General features: G+C 36.6%; 1 protein-coding gene across 6 annotated transcripts in view; it reads left to right on the top strand.

Moving 5' to 3' along the window:
• NVL (nuclear VCP like) overlaps positions 1-14,267 on the top strand; it is a 90,258-nt gene that overhangs the window by 33,605 nt on the left and 42,386 nt on the right. For all 6 annotated transcript variants that reach the window (XM_055581975.1, XM_055581970.1, XM_055581973.1 and 3 more), the window contains 5 exons: positions 674-892; positions 3,732-3,836; positions 8,929-8,991; positions 11,642-11,761; positions 13,323-13,422. In XM_055581975.1, the coding sequence (XP_055437950.1) occupies positions 674-892; positions 3,732-3,836; positions 8,929-8,991; positions 11,642-11,761; positions 13,323-13,422 (607 nt within the window). The remainder of the gene's footprint in view (positions 1-673; positions 893-3,731; positions 3,837-8,928; positions 8,992-11,641; positions 11,762-13,322; positions 13,423-14,267) is intronic.

The following is a 14,267-nucleotide window of genomic DNA, read 5'->3' as shown; positions in this document are numbered from 1 at the left end:
AGGGATGTTTATCATCTAAGATCTGTTAAAATTTTGAGTCTTGTGAGTCTTGAAAACTCAATATAACATTTATATAGCATTTTATAGCTTGAACAGGGGGATTTTATATAATTTGATCCATATAACTTTATCAAATAAATACCATTCCTGTCCCCATTTTATAGTCAAAGAAATGAAGCTTAAGAGATGGTGACTTGCCTGAGGCCATATGGCCTCTACTTTCCAGAGCAGGGGCTTAGATCCAGGTCTTTGGTTTTCAAATCATTTGTTTCTTTCTTACTCGTTTGGAACCAAAAGGATATCTGTTAATAATAATAACAGACTTATTCCTTTTATAATAGTGCATGTAAGCTAGGATTTTTATCAAAATTCACCTGTTTCTTGAATATGTAAAAAGTGAAAATTGGAAATATGTGGTTGTTGAAATGAATATTTACCAATTGCTCATGCCCTAGTATAGTATATAAAGATTATTTTTCTTATCTTTGTTAATAGTTGATATATCTTTTCTTGACTAAATCAGAGCAAAAGAAATGACCTATATCAATGAAGAAAATTATTAAAATGTATAGAGGTTTATATACCTTACAGAAATGTTGCACTAAGTGTAAACAGTAACTTTTTCAACAAGCTTTGTGGTTTTTCAATTTTTCCCTCATTTGTTTCCTTTAAGGAAGAATTACAAAGGCTGCTGGGGTTGCTAAGGAACCAAGATCCCCTCTCAGAGGAGCAGCTTAAAGGACTGTGCATTGAGTTGAATGACTTCATTGTTGCTCTGTCGTCTGTCCAACCCTCTGCCAAAAGGGAGGGCTTTGCCACTGTCCCTAATGTGACATGGGCAGATATTGGTGCCCTAGAAGACATTAGAGAAGAGCTCACCATGGCGATATTGGTAGGTGTTTCTGCCGCTAAATGTTGTTGGTGTGTGTGATGCCCAAACAGCCATGCATGTGTACTGGATTATATATCTAAATTGGCATGATGATATACTTTCTGTGATAGGTTCTCTTGTAATATTATTATTATATAATAATATATCAATTATAATAATATAATTATTATTGTATGATAATACGATAATAATTATTATTGTATAATAACACAGTGATATTATTGTAACACCCCAATGATGGCTTTTCATTCTTCTGAGATTTGTTTTATATTTACTCTTTTGGTTGTGTTTGAATTCTATGACACTGAGGGTTAAAGAGAAAAAGATTTAGGATTCAATCAAGAATAAATTGTTTGAGAAATACTTTCTGAGCTCAATCACACTCATTGGGATCAAAACAGTTTTAGTGCCCATGAAACTTTCAGTTAATTTTCATTTACTCTTTTCTACTTTCATGCTCCTTCATGGTTCCTTAATGATTTCCAATCCATTTCAGTTCAGTCGCTCAGTCGTGTCCGACACTTTGCAACCCCATGGACTGCAGCATGCCAGGGCTCCCTGTCTATCACCAACTCCCAGTTTGCTCAAACTCATGTGCATTGAGCCAGTGATGCTATCCAACCATCTCATCCTCTGTCATCCCCGTCTCCTTTTGCCTTCAGTCTTTCCCAGCATCAGGGTCTTTTCAAATAAGACAGTTCTTTGCATCAGGTGGCCAAAGTATTGGAGTTTCAGCTTCAGCATCAGTCCTTCCAATGAATATTCAGAACTGATTTCCTTTAGGATGGACTGGTTGGATCTCCTCGCAGTCCACGGGACGCTCAAGAGTTTTCTCCGACACCACAGGGCAAAAGCATAAATTTTTCAGTGCTCAGCTTTCTTTATAGTCCAAGCTCACATCCATACATGACTGCTGGAAAAACCATAGCTTTGACTAGACGGACCTTTGTTGGCAAAATAATGTCTCTGCTTTTTAATATGCTGTCTAACTTTTCTTCCAAGAGCAAGCATCTTTTAATTTCATGGCTGCACTCACTATCTGCAGTGATTTTGGAGCCCCAAAAATAAAATCTGTCACTGTTTCCATTGTTTCCCCATCTATTTGCCATGAAGTGATGGGACTAGATGCCATGATCTTCGTTTTCTGAATTTTGAGTTTCATGCCAGCTTTTTCACTCTCCTCTTTCACTTTCATCAAGAGGCTCTTTAGTTCTTCTTCACTTTCTGCCATAACGGTGGTGTCATCTGTATATCTGAGGTTATTGATATTTTTCCTGGCAATCTTGATTCCAGCTTGTGTTTCATCCAGTCCAGCGTTTCTCATGATGTACGCTGCATTTAAGTTAAATAAGCAGGGTGACAATATATAGCCTTGACATACTCCTTTCCCAATTTGGACCAGTCTGTTTTTCCATGTCCAGTTCTAACTGTTGCTTCTTTACCTGCATACAGATTTCTCAGGAGGCAGGTCAGGTGGTCTGGTATGCCCATCTCTTTCAGAATTCTCCACAGTTTGTTGTGATCCACACAGTCAAAGGCTTTGGCATAGTCAATAAAGCAGACATTTTTCTGGAACCTCTTGCTTTTTTGATGATCCACTAGATGTTGGCAATATGATCTCTGGTTCCTCTGCCTTTTCTGAATCCAGTTTGAACATTTGGAAGTTCATGGTTCACGTACTTTTGAAGCCTGGCTTGGAGAATTTTGAGTATTACTTTGCTAGTGTGTGAGATGAGTGCACTTGGGTGGTAGTTTGAGCATTCTTTGGCATTTCCTTTCTTTGGGATTGAAATGAAAACTGACCTTTCCCAGTCCTGTGGCCACTGCTGAGTTTTCCAAATTGGTGGCATATTGAGTGCAGACCTTCCACAGCATCATCTTTTAGTATTTGAAATAGCTCCACTGGAATTCTATCACCTCTGCTTTGGAGAAGACAATGGCACCCCACTCCAGTACTCTTGCCTGGAAAATCCCATGGACGGAGGAGCCTGGTAAGCTGCAGTCCATGGGGTTGCTAAGAGTCGGACACGACTGAGCAACTACCCTTTCACTTTTCACTTTCTCGCATTGGAGAAGGAAATGGCACCCACTCTAGCGTTCTTGCCTGGAGAATCCCAGGGACGGGGGAGCCTGGTGGGCTTTCATCTATGGGGTCGCACAGAGTCGGACACGACTGAAGCGACTTAGCAGCAGCAGCAGCTTTGTTCGTAGTGATGATTCTTAAGGCCCACTTGACTTTGCATTCAGGATGTCTTGCTCTAGGTGAATGATCATACCATCGTGATTATCTGGGTTGTGAAGATCTTTTTTGTATATTTCTTCTGCGTATTCTTGCTGCCTCCTCTTAATCTCTTCTGCTTCTGTTAGGTCTGTACCATTTCTGTCCTTTATTGTGCCCATCTTTGCATGAACTTTTCCCTTAGAGGTGTGTAAATATTAAAAGAAAATACATGGAGATGATAGTGAACAGGTTATCTCCTGCTGTTGACTACATGGAGTACTTCTGCTTCTGATTTCTTAAAGGGGAGCAGTGCCTAAAATTTTTATAGCCTAGAAATCTAGAGACATTTTCTAAAAATTTCCGAGTTTAGAATGTTGAAATATTGTATCTAAAATGTTCCCAGAACTTAAATTTAAGTATAAATTTTTTAAGAGCAAGGATTTTAAATTTATCACCCTTTACCTCATGCTGGGAACAGAGGGAAGCACTCTATGCTAAGCCCTGTTCTTATCTTCAGGCCTCACAATCAGTGTTGAAAATAGGCATCTAAAGATAATTTGAATATGCAGTATAAAGTGGATATTTGTAACAGGTCGATGTTGGGATTGTGTTTTCCAGGCACCAGTACGTAACCCAGATCAGTTCAGAGCTCTTGGCTTGGTGACTCCAGCTGGAGTCCTCCTGGCTGGTCCTCCTGGCTGTGGGAAAACTCTGCTCGCAAAGGTATGGCATAAATCAGTGGCATGTGTTTTGTTTCTTACTATCAGGGTAATATGAATTCAACTTTAAATGTTACAGTGGGATATTTTTGCATAGTTTCTATTAGAAGTTCATTTTGGAAAGACTAGCAAATTTTCTTCATCAAAGTTTCCCACTTTTATTTGAATTACAAAAGATAATATCATTGAAAATTTAGAAAAGAAAAATTTTAATACATCAAAACCCCATCAATTTTAACAGAAATTGTATATTCTGTGTATTATATTGATTTTAATGAGCATTATCACATAGTTGTAGTTTGTAGCTAAGATTGTTTCCTGCCTTGGTATAGTTATTTATAAGTGAAGTATTTTTTTCTGCATTCCTTATTGCAGTTGTTATTTTGAAAACTTCGTTTTTTACAGTATTAACAGAAAAAATAGATAAGCAAAAGGGGAAAGCATTACTTATAATCCCCTCTTTCTTCCCTGCTAATAATTTCATTTTGTTGTTAGTCCTTCCAGATGTTATTCTCAACTTACATATCAAGATAACATACATAACTTTTACACATATATGTACAGCTCTAAGATTTTTAAACATGGATTTCTCACTCAGCGATACTTCTTGAACATCTTCCCATGTCAATATATATAGATAAACATTAGTGTTTTTAATACCTGCAGAGTATTCTGCTATAAAGATGCTCTATAGTTCATGAAATGATCCCCTGTTTAAACAACAGTGCATGAAACAGTCCTGTGCTGACATTTTTGTACTTTGATGGGTAATTTTAGTAGAGTGCACTCCTGAATATTTCTTTAATGAAAAGAACGCATGCGTTTAAAGGTTTTGATCCATTACCATTCCATCAAAATACTTTGTTACCCAGGTACATTTGATCCATTACCAAAGTGTCTCCTAAGAAGTTTGTGCCAGTTTCTCCCCTTTCAGTAGAGTATGAGTATCTATTTCCCCAGCACCCTCAATTAGCAGTAGCCGTTGACACTGTTTTTAATATTTGACAGTCTTATAGGTAAACATGGTTATTTTCCAGGTTTTAAGTTATGTTTTAAAAATATGGCACCCCACTCCAATAACTCTTGCCTGGAAAATCCCATGAACGGAGGAACCTGGTGGGCTGCAGTCCATGGGATCGCTAAGAGTCGGACACGACCAAGCGACTTCACTTTCACTTTTCACTTTCATGCACTGGAGAAGGAAATGGCAACCCACTCCAGTGTTCTTGCCTGAGAATCCCAGGGATGGCGGAGCCTGGTGGGCTGCCGTCTATGGGGTCGCACAGAGTCAGACACGACTGAAGTGACTTAGCAGCAGCAGCAGCAGTGGGTTTTTAAAAATAATGTGTTTTATTGGCTTTTTTCTTGATGAATTGTTTGTTCATATCCTTTGTTTTCCTACTGACATGTATGTGATTTTCTTTTAATCACTCTTCATATAGTAAGATCTGTTATATTTGTAGTTTATCAGTATTTTGGGCCTTCTTTTGTTAATCATATTTTTGACACTTTAAGTTTTGTGGCTTCCCTTCCTACCCCCAGTAATCATCTGGGCAGTTTTCTCAGTCTTTTGTGATTCCTACCTTCCCTTTGGAATCAAGCTTACTAGAGTCATTTTTGTTATTTGTAACTTACATTAGTCATGGTTTTTAGTGTCTGTATAATATTCCATCTATAATTTACTTAACCCTTATTACCTTTTAAAGACATTTGGATTACTTGTAAACAAATTAAAATTGATGCCAAAAATAAATTAATTGATTAAAAATAAAATTACAGAATCAAAAAATAAAATCAGTGGCATTTTTAGTAAGTTTCACAGCAGCCAAATAATTTGTGGCTCCTCAGTAAATACCAAATATCCACAGTGCCATTTGCTCATGTGTGTGTGTATACATGTAAAATTTTTTAAACTTATTTTTACTTATATCATTAAATTTTCTTGCTTAATGCTTCTAGTACTCTTACACAGCATTGCTGTAAAGGAGTTTGGGAGCGGATGAGAATAAAAGAGGGGGTTGTTGGTCTGCATTTTTTCGCAACAGTTTTAGAAAACTGTAGCCAGAAGGAAGGTCCTGCAAGCTAATATGTGGACTCACTGGGTTGATGCAGTTCCCTGGCCTGGGTTCCTTGTCATGTTTGTTTGTTTTTGAATTGGTTATATTTGCACCTCAGGTTCTTATTAGTTACCCATTTTATGTATGATACTGTGTGCATGTCAGTCGCAATCTCCCAGTTTATCTCTCCCCTCTTTTTTTAAGAATTTTTAAGAATTCCTTGACAGTTAAGTGGAAAATGGACTGGAGGAAGGCAAGAGGGAAAGGAAGGTAGTCAGGGTTTTGGGGGTTTGATTTGATCTGGGTTTTTTGCCTGTTCAGACAATAGGACATGATGTGGATGAAGGTGATGGTATAGTGGACAAATAGGAAGTGACAGACTCACCTACATTTTAGCATTAGAGCCAGTAGAACTTCCATATGGGTTCACTGATCTAACAAGAGATCAAGGGGAGGCACCGTGGCTTTGGCTTAGAAAATATATTTACTGGGATGAGGAGGAAAAGAATTTGGAGTGTGGGGTTTGGAGTGTTAGGGGAGATTCAGGAGTCCTGCTTTGGAAATGACAGACTTGACATTCCTATAAGATCCAAATGGAAAAATTCCAAGTGGAGATGCTGAGGAGTGTGTTGAACACAAATCTTGAACTCAGATACCAAGTTTTAAACATAGAAAGGAGCTTTATTCTTGATTGTTTTGAAGTTTTGAGTGATTTTATTTAGATTTCATCTCTGCATTCACAGTATAGTTTTTGGATTCTTCTAAATGTATCACCATATATTTCTCCTTATTTGTTATCAGTGGCTTTAAACCATACAGCTTAATCTTTATTAAAAAAATAATCTGTAAGTACCATAAAGGACAGAAAAGGTATGGACCTAACAGAAGCAGAAGAGATTAAGAAGACGTGGCAAGAATACACAGAAGAACTATGCAAAAAAGATCATGATCCAGATAATCACGATGGTGTGATCACTCACCTAGAACAAGACATCCTGGAATGCAAAGTCAAGTGGACCTTAGGAAGCATCACCATGAACAAAGCTAGTGGAGGTGATGGAATTCCAGTGGAGCTATTTCAAATCCTAAAAGATGATGCTGTGAAAGTGCTGCACTCAATATGCCAGCAAATTTGGAAGACTCAGCAGTGGCCACAGGACTGGGAAAGGTCAGTTTGCATTCCAGTCCCAAAGAAAGGCAATGCCAAAGAATGCTCAAACTACCACACAATTGCACTCATCTCACACACTAGCAAAGTAATGCTTTAAATTCTCCAAACCAGGCTTCAACAGTACGTGAACCATGAACTTCCAGATGTTCAAGCTGGATTTAGAAAAGGCAGAGGAACCAGAGATCATATTGCCAACATCCGTTGGATCATCAAAAAAGCAAGAGTTCCAGAAAAACATCTGCTTTATTGACTATGTCAAAGCCTTTGCAGAGAAGGCAATGGCACCCCACTCCAGTACTCTTGGCTGGAAAATCCCATGGACGGAGGAGCCTGGAAGGCTGCGGTCCATGGGGTCACTGAGGGTTGGACACGACTGAAGTGACTTGGCAGCAGCAGTAGCAAAGCCTTTGACTGTGTGGATCACAACAAACTATGGAAAATTCTTCAAGAGATGGGAATACAGGCCACCTGATCTACCTCCTGAGAAATCTGTATGCAGGTCAAGAAGCAACAGATAGAACTGGACATGGAACAACAGACTGGTTCCAAACTGGGAAAGGAGTACTTCAAGGCTGTATATTGTCACCCTGCTTATTTAACTTATATGCAGAATACATCATGAGAAACGCTGGGCTGGATGAAGCACAAGCTGGAATCAAGATTGCCAGGAGAAATATCAATAACCTCAGATATGCAGATGACACCACCCTTATGGCAGAAGGCAAAGAAAAACTAAAGATCCTCTTGATGAGAGTGAAAGAGGAGAGTGAAAAAGTTGGCTTAAAAGTCAGCATTCAGAAAACAAAGATCATGGCATCTGGTCCCATCACTTCATGGCAAATAGATGGGGAAACAGTGAGAGACTTTGTTTTCTTGGGCTCCAAAATCACTGCAGATGGTGAGTGCAGCCATGAAATTAAAAGACGCTTGCTCCTTGGAAGAAAAGTTATGACTAACCTAGACAGCATATTAAAAAGCAGAGACATTAATTTACCAACAAAGGTCCATCTAGTTGAAGCTATGGTTTTTCCAGTAGTCATGTATGGATGTGAGAGTTGGACTATAAAGAAAGCTGAGCGCCGAAGAATTGGTGCTTTTGAATTGTGTTGGAGGAGGCCCTTGAGCATCCCATGGACTGCAAGGAAATGCAACCAGTCCATCCTAAACGAAATTAGTCCTGAGTATTCATTGGAGGGACTAATTTGAACTCCAATACTTTGGCCACCTGTTGCAAAGAACTGAGTCATTGGAAAAGAGCCTGATGCTGGGAAAGATTGACGGTAGGAGGAGAAGTGGGCGACAAAGGATGAGATGGTTGGATGGCATCACCGACTCAATGGACATGAGTTTGAGTAAACTCCGGGAGTTGGTGATGGACAGGGATGCCTGGCATGCTACAGTCCATGGGGTCGCAAAGAGTAGGACACGACTGAGCAACTGAACTGACTGAAGTACCATAAAGACTAATATTGATGCTTTTGAATTTTGGATTATAGATGAATGAATGACTGATTGCTTTCATTGGGCAGGGCATTTGTGCCCAGTGAGATTATGATTTTACTAGGATTATAAACTCAGGCTTCAAATATGCTTACATATACCACATTTATGTAAACAAAAGATTTACATAAATGTTTCTGGTCATTTCCATCTAAATTTTGTCTGAGTAATTTGTGAAAAGTATTGAGTTTCTTTTTATTCCCATTTGTCTATTGTCCTTCTAATGAGAAAGAGGCAGCTATGAAAAGGGGGAAATAGAGATAAACAGCAAAAATTCCTTGTATTAAAAAAAAAATTCCTTGTATTATCACACATTATTAGTATTTTATTGTATCCTTGTCTTATTTGTGTCTTTTTTCTCTTACTAGGCTGTTGCAAATGAGTCGGGGTTAAATTTTATATCTGTCAAGGGCCCTGAATTACTAAACATGGTAAGTTCCTGTGGCATTAGCTATTATTTTTTATTAGGAAAAGTAATGGTCATTCAGAGTACAGGGTCCTCAGATTGTTGAAATAGTCATGGTATTTTGGTAAAATCGCTGCATTAGGAGTGAAGAGATTGAGCTTTGCTTTACTGTTCATTGTGTATAAATGCTTTCTTAATTAAGTCTGTTAACATCTGAGCCTAAATTTTTTCACCAGCAAAATGGAAATAATCAAAATACTCAACATTTTAAAGTGTTAACTCTGAATTTGTCAAGCACTTTACATGTATTATTCTTCAGCAACCCTGTGAGGTACATATTATTGTTGCCCCGATTCACAGATGAGGAAACTTAAGTTTCAAGGAGTTGTATAACTTGGCCAGTGCCCAATAGCTTGGAGTTAGTGGAGCTGACATTTGAATCTTTGTCGTCAGACTCCTGATCTGCTTTCCTTCAGATGAGCTAAGGATTAATAAATAAAAATACTTAGAGGGAAAGAAATCACTGAAGTATTTACTATATAATAACTTCTTTCTGCATTTAAGCAGTTTGTATCTCAAGTTTGAGACTTTGAATTTCTTATTTCCTGTTTATGCCTATGAAAAGTAAAAATGCTATTCCATAATATTCAAAGAAAGAAGAAATGAAAATGGTATCATTTGTTTAAAAAGCCTTTTTCAATTCATTCAGTGCACTTTTTACATTTACTATATATTATATATTTATCCCTAAATTAAGAAAATAACTTTTAAGTGTGGTAGTCATGTAGTTAATGTTAAAACTACTATCTCTTAGGGGTAGTAAAATATTTATAAATAAAGTTATGATGTCTGGGCTTTCCATCAAAATAACAAGTAGAAAGAAAGTGGACAGGGTTTAGATGAAAGAAAACTGATCATGAATTGTGTTGATAATTATGAAGCTGGGTGATGGAGGTATTTGGGATTCATTACATTATTATGTCTACTTTCATTATATGTTTGGAACTGCTTTTATAAATGATAAAAACAAAGCCACTTTTTATAAATGTTATGTGTTCTTTTATAACTTGATTTTGTTATTTTTGTTAAACATTATAATATTTCCCTTGTTGATATATTTGCTTCTAGTTATTAGTTTTATGTGTAGTAGTCTATTGAATGACTTATAACCACAGTTTTAAAAACTTTGTTACAACCTAGAGGGATGCATGGGTTGGGAGATAGGAGGAAGGTTCAAGAGGGAGGGGAAATATGTATACCTATGGCTGATTCATGTTGCTGTATGGCAGAAACCAACATAGTATTGTAAAGCAATTATTATCCTTCAATTAGAAATTTGAAAAAAATAAAAACTCAGGTTTTTTTCTGGATAGATGTTTAAGTTGAGCATTATATACAAGTCAAAGTGCAGCAACAAAGACCCAGTGCAGCCAAAATCAATTAGTTTAAAATGATAATTTAAAAACATCTACTGAATGTTTCAGTTCAGCATTCCAAATTTAATTTTTGTTAATTTAGATTTTTTCAGGAAACTAAATTGGTCTGCTGTATTTGTACACTGTGCAGGATGTTATGGTCACAGAAAAATTAGAAGTGGTCATGGCTTCTGCTTTCCAAGGACTTACGTTGTAATATGGTGAAGGTATTGTAGAATAGCTCAGAAATTACAACAGTAGGAGGTGCTATAAGAGATGAGAGAGCGATGGGAAGAAAGATCAATGATCCTTTAGACTGCAAGAACTGTGTTGAGGTAGGTTGGAAAAGCAGGTCCTGTGAGAGAAGCAGAGTAAGGCAAAGCACAGTGAAAGCTATAGGACAGATCTGAAGAAAAGAAGATCTCCTCAGATAGAAAACAGAAGTGCTTTAGTCGTGTCATCTCTGATGTCTTCTGTGCCTTAATTACTTTCATATGGCCATGTAGTCATACAGTAATAGAAAAGATACTTTAGGTATAATTGGCGTTGTAAAGATGTTTTCAGATTCTGTCTTATTTAGCAGTATTAGAAAAAAAGCTTTTCTTAGTTAGCTAGGTTGAAATTTTACACAAATAATTTTTTGTGCCTGGCTAAAAGTGAAACTATTTTACATATAACTTTTTATTTTAGTTAGTTCTAATGTTATAGCTGCCTGTGAATTGCTTTGTATTTTGATTTTACCATACAGTATGCATTTATGAAACCTGGTAGATATCTAGCTGGCTTGATTTGCCTCCTCTGATGCTATATTATGATCATGAGTTCTTCCTTTAGCAAGATGACCTATATAGAAACAACAGTAGGACAGTAAGTTGTCCTCTTCGCATTTAAAATACTGTTGAATTAATGAAAATATATGCTGGGTGTTTTATATGCATAAAGCTTGATCAGTTCTAAAATGCCATAGAATTGTGGAATTTTTCTTGACCTAGAAGAGACCTTATATTCTATTTAGTCTTCATTTTGTAAATGAGGAAATTTATAATAAGTTTAAATAAGACTTAATTTTATGAAGTTGAACCAAATAAAACTATTTTTATAGGTCAAAATGGTTAAATGTCAGCTGTTGTCTGTGGTTTGACCTAATGCTTTTTGAACTCTGATATATACATGTCATTTAAAACTAGTATTACTGTAATTTGGCCCAAACTCCAAAGTTGAATTGTTTCTACATTTTATTTCCATTCTGTGAATGGTCAGTATGTTGGTGAGAGTGAGCGTGCTGTGCGACAGGTCTTTCAACGAGCCAAGAACTCAGCACCCTGTGTGATATTCTTTGATGAAGTAGATGCCTTATGCCCTCGAAGATCAGCCCGGGAGGTAGGTATCATAGTTTAGTGATTATAGATTTTTCTGAAGCACCAAACCTTTTTTAACTTCTTGTAAAATTATGTAGAGTTCAAATAGTTGTTTTATAAAGTCATTCCTTGAGAACGCTGAGACTGTTTAAGTGAAGAAAGCTAGTAATTTGAAAACGGCCTAAGGAGAACAGTTTTATTTTTATTAGTCTCTGTATTCATTTTGTTTTCCTGTGTATTATTTTGGTTTGTCATACCTGTTTGACACAAGTGTGTTGTTGGGAATGGAATGTTAGTTCTGGATAGCTTACCTTGTAATCCGATTATTCTTTTCAGGGTTCCTGAAACAGTAGAAAATATAATTAAAGACATCATGTGCTCTAAGTAGGGTCAGATAATATGCTTTAAGACTCAGCACCGTTTCTATCTGGGGAAGATATAAATTGATCTGCATTAAATACCACTTGCATTACTACTGTGAGTCACTGTTCTTAGAAATTTCAGTACAATGAGTGCTCAGAAATAGTTCTCAGGAATACTGTTATAAAGAGTTGGAAGAGTAGTGAAGCATAGTATAAAAAAATACATAACCTTTCTCTTGGATGTTGCCCTGAGCTTTGTATTACATGCTTCACGGAAAAGAGAAAAGGCCTCAGTGTCCCAGCTTATCGATAGCTCTGGATATCCAGTGTCCTGGGGAGTCTGATCTGGCATCCAAACACTGAGTCTTGGGACTTCCCTGGCAGTCCAGTGGTTAAAACTTCACATACCAATACAAGGGGTGCATGCTTCATCCTTGGTCAGGGATCTAAGCTCCCACATGCCTTGTAGCCAAGAAACCAAAACCTAAAACAGAAAAAATATTGTAATAAAGTCAATAAAAACTTTAAAGATGGTCCACATCAAAAAAATCTTTAAATACCTTAAAAAAAAGAGCTGAGTCTAGATTTGCCCAAAGGGAAATTCACTGTAGCTGTTAGATCTTTTTTAAAAATTTATTTTATTGATGTATAATTGATTTACAGTGTTGTATTAATTTGTATTAAAGCTGATGGTATTAATTATACTAATATCAATATTTAGTGCATTAATATTTATGTTGTTATATTAATATTTAATATTAATGCAATTAATATATATAATATTAATTGTATTAAAGCAAATTGATTCAGTTATACACATGTACATTTCTTTTCATATTCTTTTCCATTATGGTTTATCACAGGATTTTGAATTCTCAGCTGTTGCTTCTTCAACTGACTCAGAAGCATAAGACTTTGGGACTAGCTGAGCCTGAGACTGAATTTCATTTCTATCTTTATCTAGCTTTGAGACCTTGGACAAAGAGCCTCTCTCAGCCTTGGTTTCCTCATCTGAATTGTGGATAGTAGCAGGATTGCGGGGAAAGCACTCTGACAAGAACATGTTTTGCACAGTGATCAGATACAGTGACTTCTTTGGAAATGATATTATATCTTTTGACAGAAACTTTCATTCAAGTTAGCAATTACAATATTTTGTATGAAAAAAAAATAGCAGTGTGTTCTTTTTATTAGGAACTGATGGAGCTATATTTGTTTTAGACAGGGGCAAGTGTCCGAGTGGTGAATCAGCTGCTTACAGAGATGGATGGTCTGGAAACACGTCAGCAAGTTTTTATTATGGCAGCCACTAACAGACCAGGTAAGAAAGAAGATTATAAAACAGCTAAGTCTAAAGACTTCCAGCATTTACAAACAGTATAATTTACATACATCCTAGTAAAGAAAGATTAAGTTTGGGGAATCCCTTTTTGGTTCATAAGTTGGAATAAAACTTTAGAAAGCATTTAAGTCACCTATAATTTTTTTTAATGGATGGATGTGTGTGTGTGTGTGTGTGTGTGTGTGTTTGGTGGTATGGCCTGGATTCTGTAAGACTTTTTTTCTTTGTTGGTGGACAGCAAGTTGTCTTGTTGGCCAAGAACACTTGTAACATACACTTTGACCGTGAAGTATTATCAGGATTTATATCCTGTGGTTCCTCTCAAGCTTATAGGACACAGGAACCAGACTCTTTTTCACTGTATCTGAAGGTTGAAGGTGGGTGTTTAAGGTTTTATCGTAGAAGCTTATCCATATACCTGCACTTAACTCATTTTTTAAATTGTTAAAAAGCTTAAGTCCTCTGGGAAAGGCTTAGAAAAAGCCTCAAAACTTTAGAAATAATGAATGAAGGTGGCTTATACTTTGGGTCCTAAATTGTTTTCATATTGTTTGATACTTCGCCATCCGTATGAGCGACTCTCATAGCTGCCCTGCATTGAGGTTTCTAACTATGTCTGCCAGCAGTGACATGGGACTTTAATTGCTTAAATGGATTTTTCAGTTTTCTAAGCTGATATAATTTTTCATTTCTCATAAGTTAGTACAGATACTAAAATCTTCATGAATTGTATACCATTTCATTTTAAAAAGAAAAATTGAAAGGTGTTATGGTTTAACACCTTTGAATTAGACTCTTATCTTTGAATCAGAGATATTTCCTTT

Source organism: Bubalus kerabau, chromosome 5 (assembly GCF_029407905.1).
Source record: "Bubalus kerabau isolate K-KA32 ecotype Philippines breed swamp buffalo chromosome 5, PCC_UOA_SB_1v2, whole genome shotgun sequence".
Taxonomy (NCBI): Eukaryota; Metazoa; Chordata; class Mammalia; order Artiodactyla; family Bovidae; genus Bubalus; species Bubalus kerabau.
This window is presented reverse-complemented; position numbering and strand designations above follow the sequence as displayed.